This window comes from Siniperca chuatsi, linkage group LG15, assembly GCF_020085105.1.
Source record: "Siniperca chuatsi isolate FFG_IHB_CAS linkage group LG15, ASM2008510v1, whole genome shotgun sequence".
Taxonomy (NCBI): domain Eukaryota; kingdom Metazoa; phylum Chordata; class Actinopteri; order Centrarchiformes; family Sinipercidae; genus Siniperca; species Siniperca chuatsi.
In genome coordinates, this window is record NC_058056.1 from 28,199,304 (window position 1) to 28,209,419 (window position 10,116).

General features: G+C 42.7%; 1 protein-coding gene across 2 annotated transcripts in view; it reads right to left on the bottom strand.

The window, feature by feature from the left end:
- The window catches only part of ehd4 (EH-domain containing 4), a 34,919-nt gene extending 25,315 nt beyond the window's left edge, over window positions 1-9,604 (bottom strand). The window contains exons 1-2 of one of the 2 annotated variants that reach the window (XM_044166166.1): window positions 9,112-9,604; window positions 591-767 (exon numbers count right to left, since the gene is read on the bottom strand). In XM_044166166.1, coding sequence (XP_044022101.1) covers window positions 591-767; window positions 9,112-9,341 — 407 coding nt within the window. In that variant the 5' untranslated portion in view covers window positions 9,342-9,604. Of the gene's footprint in view, window positions 1-590; window positions 768-925; window positions 1,456-9,111 lie in introns of those variants that run through there. The other variant, XM_044166167.1, reaches the window with a different exon arrangement.
- Window positions 9,605-10,116: the final 512 nt, after the last annotated feature.

Sequence of the window (10,116 nt, forward strand, 5' to 3'; positions counted from 1 at the left end):
TATTTAATAGATTTCATTTGTTGCCAAAAACTGTAAAACATTTCGTCATAGTTTTATTCATTTGGAATCCATGATTTCTTCCATAATCCGATTAAATATATCTCTGCAAAGGTTTTACTGATAACATTGTTATGTAGAAAATAATACATCCACAGAGCTTTTAGAAAGGTGCAGTGTCCCTTTTACTAAAAAAAAAAAAAAAAAGGGTCCAAAATGAATGTCTTGTTTATCTCTGTGAGCCAATCGTATGACGACGTCAGTATCACCATGCAAGTTTGAATTATAGAAGATGGTCAGAATCAGAAATGCTTCATTGATCCCCGAGGGGAAACTCTTTCGTTCCAGCTGCTCGCTGTCGCGTCAGCGTGCACAGGAAGAGAAGAATCGAACAGAAATAGAAATAATAATAAAATACGTCCGCAAAAAGGTGGAAACAGGAAACATATTTAGACACAGCAGAAGAATTTCATGTAGATTAATTACAAAGAAAATGACCACATGGAGCTGATAATTGATTACCTGGTTGTGGTGATTTGCAGGTGTGTGTGTGTGTGTGTGTGTGTGTGTGTGTGTGTGTGTGTGTGTTTTACCTGTTGAGGAAGGAGTTTCCGAACGCATTGAGCTTCCTGAAGGGTTTTCTGGGGTCGACCACCAGAGCGTTGCCGGGGACGACGCCCTCGTTCTCGCCGTACATCACCGCGATGAAGCCGTCGGTGGTCGGCTCCGGACCGATCCGCATCCCCGGAAAATCCTGCTCCAACAGGTACCTGGGACGAGGGGGAGGGGAGGGGGATTTAGTGGTTTAGAGGTGATCAGTCAGTCTCCACGTCAACACACACTCACACACACACACACACACTCCTCTGCTGCCTTTTGTAAATATGCTGGGAGGGAGATTTCTAGCAGAATCTGAGCGTGCAGTTACCCGTTTTGTCCAACAGTGACCTCGTCAACCTCATGCACGGTTTCCCTCGTTAAATTAAAGTGAGAAAGGAAGGAAGAGATGGAAGATGGCTGCAGCGAGTCTCTGTCCTCTCACTTCCTGTTGTCGCAGCCCGACACGCCGACATGGACATCAAAGAGAGAACAGACGGAGCTGGAAAGCCCGCCACAGACACCATTATTATCGACTCTGTGGTAATTATATTAATCAAACCACGGCTCATTTTCGGCCCTTAGTGGGTCAATCTGGCCCTGACGCCACCTTCTACAATGCCTAAAAACTTTATTGACAAAGCTCCAAACCGACAGGAGAAGATTACAGAGTAAAATGCACGAATAAAGAGATCCACATAAGGAAAATAAGCAAAAGGTGAAAGCACAAACAGAGTCATTCTACAGATCCAGTTTTCAAACTTCATCAACACGTCACTACTGTCTACATGTGAAGAAGAAGTAGAAGAAAACAGAGAAGAAGAAGAAGACAGAGAAGAAGAAGAAGAAGAAGAAGACAGAGAAGAAGACAGAAGAAGAAGCAGACAGAGAAGAAGACAGAAGAAGAAGAAGAAGACAGAGAAGAAGACAGAAGAAGACAGAGAAGAAGAAGACAGAGAAGAAGACAGAGAAGAAGAAGCAGACAGAGAAGAAGACAGAAGAAGAAGAAGAAGACAGAGAAGAAGAAGCAGACAGAGAAGAAGACAGAGAAGAAGAAGCAGACAGAGAAGAAGACAGAAGAAGAAGAAGCAGACAGAGAAGAAGACAGAAGAAGAAGAAGACAGAGAAAGAGAAGACAGAGAAGAAGACAGAGAAGAAGAAGAAGACAGAGAAGAAGAAGAAGAAGAAGAAGAAGACAGAGAAGAAGACAGAGAAGAAGACAGAGAAGAAGAAGCAGACAGAGAAGAAGACAGAAGAAGAAGAAGAAAAAGAAGAAGAAGAACACAGAGAAGAAGAAGAAGAAGAAGAAGAAAAAGAAGAAGAAGAACACAGAGAAGAAGAAGAAGAAGAAGAAAAAGAAGAAGAAGAACACAGAGAAGAAGAAGAAGAAGAAGAAGAAGACAGAGAAAGAGAAGACGAAGAAAAAGAAGACAGAGAAAGAGAAGACGAAGAAGAAGAAGAAGACAGAGAAAGAGAAGACGAAGAAGAAGAAGAAATAATTTACTGGCAACTTGTTCCCATAATTCATTGCATTCTTTTCAGTTCCCATGATTCATAGCATTCCTCGGGGCAGGGTGGGGCCTCAGTAGTGGCACACACACACACACACACACACACACACACACACACACACACACTGTAACAACAGCAAAAATTACTCTGCAGCTTGTGTTGGACGTAAACTGACTGCAGGTCAGTTCTGCTGGTCTGGTTGGCTTCCAAAACGTATGACTGTTTGTACCCGATATGTGTACACACACACACACACACACACACACACACTCTTTCTGCAGATGTGAGATAAGCTCAGTGAAACTGTAACTGCAGTGTGATGACGTCAGCTCTCAGCCAGTCAGTCTCACCAGTTTTAACGTTATTTTATTTCCTTCCAGGCCACCATAGAATTCACCTCCGTTTTTAAAAGGATCTTCTTGTTGGAGATCAATAATCCATCACAGTCAGCATTCAGTCACCTTAATGTTTCTGTCAGTTACGTAGCAACATGTGGTCATTCAGGGAAACCGCACACTAAAGCAGCTGCCTGTTGCTGCGTTCAAGGACGCTCTGATAAACGAAGTCTCTGAAGTCCTTTTAAATCAGCAACCGTGTCGGCTTTATCTGTTAGAGTAATGTTTCTTATGGCTTCATTCAGACGACAACACAAGCAGCCAAACCGGTATGAAAAACGTGTTGTGATTTAGATCAAGAAAGTCCTGCCCTGCAGTTAACCTGGTTCAGCTACAATAAGCACAGATCTAACTGAGGCCGACGTGGCTCAGAGTCTGCGCCGGTCGTCTCTGCAAACTCACTGCACCTCTGCTTCAGAGGACACACTGTCACCTGTAGTTTTGGTGGTCTGTGTGCCCGGCACGTGGTGTCAGGTGTTTTCAGCAGCTTCACTCATCACTGAGCACGTCAAAACAAAGCCAAGCAGTGTAAGGGAGCTGCGCCGATAAGAATCAAGGACTTTCTAAACTACAAACCTGCTCCGCTCATTTTTTTATCAGCCAAATGTACCACAAGACTCAATTCATTTGTTTGACATCTTATATTACACTCTACCACTTGTGTATTTTTGTTGCTAAGCAAGAGAGCTTTAAATAGGAAGATTTTGATATGAAGCCTGGCTATCATTTTCTGCCACCAGAGCCATCTAAAACAAAGAAAAGCAGCGAACCCCCACATTTAAGAAGCTGGAACCAGAGAGTGTCTGACATTTTTACTTGTTAAAACACCTCACTGATAAATGAATTAAGGTTAAACATCAAGACCCTACAAGAAAGTCATGCCAAACTACACTGAAAAATCTGCCTATTTAAGCTCCCCTTACTATCTGTTGTCGTATAGTAGACACAGATTCAGGGTCGATTCTTTAGTTCGGCATACACTTCATCTATGACTTTTCGTGACATTTCAAGTTTATTAACAGGCTTGCTGTTGCTTCCATTGTCAGCTTCTACCAGAACATACTGATGAGGGGGGTAGCAAGCACTGAGAACCAAATTAAATACTTGTTGCTCTCTTTAACTATAGACCTGCTTGGTGTATTTTACGTCAGCCAAATTTACCATAACACCTGATTCATTTGTTTGACATCTTATATTTCGCTCTACCTCTTGTGTATGTTAGCTGCTAAGCAAGAGAGCTTTAAATAGGTACATTTTCATATGAAGTCTGGCATTAAGTTTCTTGGATGCGTTACCTGTCCTAAAACCACAGTCCAAAACCAAAATACATTCAGTTTACAATAATATAAAACTCACATTGGAGAAGCCGGAACCAGAGAATGGTTGATGTTTTGCTTGTTAAATCATCCCAACAATTCATTGATTATTGATTTTTTTTGGTGTATTCATTTTCTCTCGATCGATTAATCAATGAATTGGAAATTGAAACAGAAGTAACGCTTGTAGCAAGCACAAACAATATCATCAGCTGAAGCTTCCTCAGTAAGACCTCAGTCAGACCGGCCCTCAGTCTAATTAAATCAGCATCAAAACAGGATGTGATGTCACCGTTCTGATTTAGGTAATCAGGAAATATTGAGCTGAGCAGTAATGGACAGATGTAAACAGTCTGTATCAACACAGAGTTCTCCATAGATTACATATAATTTATCATTTCTATTCGACACAAGATGGATCTTAGCTTATCACCTCTATGCTTCAAATGTCAGAGAGAAAAAGGGAATTATGTTCATCTTTTTTTGGCAATTTAAATACTGTGTACATCACATTTTTGGAACTGCATAGCCAAGGGGCTTCGTGGGAATTTTCAAAATAAAAGTAAAAAAAGATCCTGGGTTTTTCCTGCTGGGTCTTCCCTCTGAAGACGTGTCACTTCCCGCTCTGAGACTTAACTTGAAAGAAAATGTATTTTGTAAAAATGGACGAAGGAAAGCAAACCTGCTGTTACTTCTTGGTACAAAGAGATCTTTAATGTGTCACCACATGAGAGGATCGGCTCTGTGCTTGAAGGTAATGATGGACATGAACATGGAGGCCACTCGTGGACTGTCTCCCAGGTGAGTGTTAAATTATTGTCAAAGGGACTTTCTTTCTTGACCTGGAAACCCTCAGGACAGAATGCCGGTTGGACACACTCAGCCGGACTAATGCTCGGTCAAAGGGGACGCTGAACTGTGAGAGAAACCCGGCCTGCGGTCGAAGAGTCTTTTTTGCTCAGGAAGGTTCCTAAAATGAAATGACCCGGAAGTATCTCAGTGGCGGCCATGATAACGGCGGCTTCAATGCTTCCCTTCACATCTGCTTCAGCAGAGGACACCCTGGACCATCCTTTTACGAAAGGAAAGGAGAGAACGCCGTCCCACAATGCCTTGCGGCAGCGACGCACCTCTGTGGTTTCACCACGGCAGACACAACAGAGCACCTGTTTCGTGCTCGTGACACGATCCAAAACGTGTGGAAGTGCTCGCACGACGCTGAGCTCCAGACGCAGAAATATAGATTATTTCTCTCGTCAGGAGTAATCTTGAAGAACAAGCATATTGAATTTCTAGTTGACAATATCATCATCATAACAAAATATAGCCTGCACGCTAAATCCCCCCATTGTGTAATGCACTAACAAATGAATTCTCTCTATTTAACAAATGTATAGAAAAGGTCAAAGGGAACTCTATACACTGTCTGAATAGAGTCGACCTGCTCAATTCCTTGTTTTTGATAAATTATTATTTTAATAGCTCATCTTTCTCTACTTGTATATATTGTCATGTTATTATATTATTTCAACATTTCGATCCTGTTTGTTTTTCTTTATTAAACAACATCTATGTTGTTGCTACTTCCTGAGTAACTGATGGTTGAATGCATCCCGTGTGCAAACTGAAAACACCCTTCCTTCTGTTTTGGACAGGAAACCTTTACTCGAACCGTACAGCACTGAGTTTGTCACTGTGCTTATCTTATCCATGTGTTATCAATAAAGTTGGTTTGAAGAAAAATAAAGTCAGTGCAGTCGGATTCTCCTGATGAATCCTCCTCCTTCCCATCTTTCCTCGACCTCAGGACGTTTTCCACCGAGGCCCATTGAGAAACCTAACGACACGCTGCCGTGCGGTTGTCAGTGTGGGCTCAATATGGTCGTTATCCCTTGGCAGGCAGGAGTGCAGCCGCCAATGGAAGGGACACCGATTTCTTTGAACCCTGATGTTGAGGACCACTTTGTTACTATGGTGATACGCTCCAGACGTGTTGAGGAAAAGTCATAGGAGAAGTTTTTGACTATTCGACCGCAACACCGGTGTTTTCGTTCTCGTCTGGATGACTCTTACGTTGCTTTATGTTTATGGTGCGTTACGTGTTGTAGTGCTTGTTTCATAGGATTTCAAAGACTCATCGAGTCCGTGCTGTTTCTATTGGCAAATGTCTTAGTGTGTGTGTGTGTTTCCCCCTGAACAGCTTTAACAGTATGGGGGGGGGCAGTGTGTTGATCAGCTCTTGAACTCGTGACGGCGTGCCAGCCTCCAGGAAGAAACTAAGGTCATGAGTCCTACAAGCCACTTTTATGAATAAGTGTTGGTTTGTTTAGAAAAATTACAACTGGTAGGATATATATATATATATATCATAAAGAGCTTTATTTAAGGAGATGGATCTGCTGTTTTTCATTAGCAGAAAGCTTTTATTAGGGTTTGAAAATATCTTGTCACAGTCCAACTTTGGTCCTGAATCAGATGTTTCATCTCCTGAAGATCCTCGATGACACAGCTGAGTCACTGAGGCCGGCGGATTCAAAACATCCAGGAGGGAAACCGATTGTGTGATGTGATGTGTGAAGTGGAAAAGTGTCTGTACTGAACAAATGATGATGATTTTCCGTGAAATGGCTGAAATATTCTGGTGTTCAGATGAGCAAAAACTGGTGTTTAATTTTGTTTGTTTGTCTCAAACGCCTGGAAAAGACGGACAGATGGATTATTGAATTTGTATTTACTCTGATTTGTCCAGTATTATATTGTGAGTATGTCTTTGTAGACTGTTCTAACTGTTGTTAGAAAATGTGAACGCAGCACTGTGGATCTGGTTTATATGAATGTATGGTGGCCTGTAAGCCCATGCAGGCTGGGCCAAGTTGTATGAGAGTTGATGGGGAAGTATTTCACACGCTGTTCATCTTATCTTATTAATCTCATATGGCATCTATGGCCATTTTTTCTTCCAACCACATCAAAAATAAATCGGTTATATGTTTAGGCTGGATTTTATTTATTTATTTAATCAGGTAGTCGCATTGAGATTAAGATCTCAACCTGAGAACAAGAACATTCACAGGAACAGGAACGAAACAGAATCTACACAATAAACAAGGTAATTCATTAAAACAGTTACAAGAATCATTGAAAACTTCAGATAGTAAAGCTTTAAGATCTCCGAGGGGAATGTAAGACTGTAGTTTGAGTTCATTCCATTTAAAAAGGTGAATAGTACCTGAAACCAGTCCTGCCAGCATTAGTGCGTACACTGGACGCAGAGCTTTATAGATGAGACGGCTGTAAGGAAGTCCATCCAATCGTGTGATACAGAGAACAATGATGAGTACGATAAAGCGTAACGCACTGTGATACACTGGATTTAACTGCTGTGGTGTTGATGGGGCAGCGTGACAATACAGAACATCTCCTCGGTCAAGGACAGACACGAAGGTTGACTGCACAAGAGATTAACGGTTGGAAGAAGACAGGCATCCTTTAATTCTGTACAAGAAACCTAGTTTTTAAGTTTTGAATGAATTGCTTGAATTGCTAAATATTTGTAGGACTCAGCCAGAGTGATCTGGGTGCCATGTAAAGTTGTAAAACGGCAGGCTATAGTCCGAGTCACTGGTGGAGGTGGGGAATACCGTGAACTCTGACTTTTCTGCATTTAAAACTAGTCTGTGATTAAAGATGAAAGCACCAGATGCAGACTGAAGACGAGCGAGGGCCTGGGCGGCGCCTGGCGCATACAACACTGTATCGTCTGCAAAAAAATGTACATTGAAGTACTGATATGATATGTATAGCGTAAACAGCAGTGGCAGATAATGCCACGTGCTCTACTACAGGATCTGAAGCGGAGATTTCAGTACACAGGTTTATCACTGATTATCCAGACAAACTGTTAACACCTGATTTCCTGACCTGACTGAAATGAAAAGGTTAGCACAAAGCAACAACGTGCAAAACCTTCTGAGGACGTGACCTCTCCAACAACATTCAGCAAAGGAAACACAGCTCAGCTCAGACGTCTCTCTGTCCTGCATCAGTCCTCTTGTCTTCAGATCTGACTCGACAACAACTAAAACGAGTGACAGATCGTGTAAATACACAGAACAAAGGCAGATCGGTCACGCAGAACTGACAATCCAAATAAACACACGGACAGAAAACCTTTGAAGCTTTCGTATGGAGGACACTTTCATCCCATACAAGCCACAGTGTGAACTGACTGATTATAACTGCGTCCGTGAGGCTGCCATGTTTAAAAAGGACTACAGTACCCATGAGCCTCAGCTGGTACCAACATGCCAACTCCTGTATTCAGGCTTTACAAACTCTGAACACATTAAGACAAACTGGTTGCCAGATTAAATATGAATCACAGCAGATTTCCAAATCAAAGATTGCGTCAGAGTGGAGATGATGTCGCCTCGGAGCTGCAGGACTGTGACTAAAGTGTTGCTGGTTCGAATCCCCCAAGGATCAGGGAAGTGAAACCAGTAACTCCTCATTTCCCAGTTTAAATTTGCAGAAAGCGCACTCAGTTGGAGTGGATTTGTTTGAGCATGTGTGCAAAAAGCACACAAACATTTACAGTTAATTCAGTAATGGCTCATACACCCATAAGCTGGCTTTCACAATAAACTTAAAACTCAATGTTTCTTTCAGTTTACCAAGGTTAAATAATGTCAACAGCCTGAAGGGCAACTCATGCCAAACTCTATTGAAAAAATATTTTATTTAAAGATATTTTTGCGATTTGGCCGAGCTTTACATACTGTAAAGAAAGACTTAAGATATTTTCTACTTGGTAAGGGTACATTCTCCACTTCGGCATAAACCTGAGCCGCCAAACAGTTAATTTCTTGATATTTCATATATTTTGTGTTGCTACCATTGCCGGCTCCTACCAGAATGCACCGAGGGCCATAGCACGCACTAGGAGCCAAATCTAAAACATGTACCTTTCATAAAATACAGATCGGCTTTGGTGGATTTATGTTAGCCGACTTTACCATGAGACATGGCACACTTATTTGACATCTTAAATTATGCGCTGCCACTTCTGTATCCGTATCTATAATTAAAATACCCTTAAATAGGAAGATTTTCAAATGAGGTCCGGCGTTAAGTTCAACCAAAGGGTGTAAACTGATCTAACACCTGATAAAGGTGCTTTTGACACATGTCACTCTCTTCCCTCCCAGCCCTCTGTATAGCTAATAATGCTGATTATACACGCAGGTTCAATAGGCTGGCACGGGCCCCACCCGGACCCCGGCGGCGGGTGGTACCTGATGAAGGTGGTTTTCCCGGTGGAGTACTGGCCGACCAGCAGCACCATGGGCTTGCTCTGGAAGTCGGCGGCTTCCAGGGCCGGGGAGTGGAAGTCATGGAAGAGGTAGGTCTCCTCCAGCGGCAGCAGCTTCTTGCTGTAGAGGCTCTGCAGTCCCTCCGTCACCGTCTGGTACATCTCTCCGTCCTTGTTGCGTCCACCTTGCTCCTGCTTCACCCAGCTGAACATGCTGATGTCAGACTCACTTTTCCACCGCTGACACTGACGCGCTCGAGTCCAACTTCCCTGTTTCGATATTTCCAAACGCTCCGGATGTTTTCGGCTCCTTCTCGCTCACTTCGTCATCAAGACCGAGCGGAGGAGAGAGAGTGTGCGTGCGTGCGTGCGTGCGTGTGTGTGTGTGTGTGTGTGTGTGGCACCTGGGAGTCTCCGCCGCTCTGAACACACTGACTCCTCTGTGCGTGAAGTCGGTGTGTTTGTGGCGGTGTGACCGCTGCTGGTGCGCCTACCTGGGGGCACCGCCCATCGCCCTCCCCCGTGACGCAGCATGAAGCCCATGCACACACACACACATGCACACGCACACACACACGCACGCACACACGCGTTCATTTGTTTATTATAAGAAACAGGCAGAACTGTGGATTCTCTGTTTCTGAATGTGTGACAGCTTCATAATTTGGTAAATTCCGAGTGAAGTTCTGAATGAACATAAAAGGACTCTCAACACGAGGTCCATATTTACTTTGTGTTTTCAGAGCTTTCAACCAAATCTCGCTGCCTTCCTCTGCGGATGGAGTTGCTAAAATATTTCTTTCTATCTTTTTTATTTTTCAGCAGTGATAAAACAATTATACTGCTTTCTCAGAAGGTGTATAAGTTGTAACTAATGACTTTATTACTGGTTAATAAATCATTTACTAATGCTTTATAGATCAGCTATTTACTTGCCTATATTAGTTTTACTATGAATGCCTCATTAATTGTATTATTAATATTAATG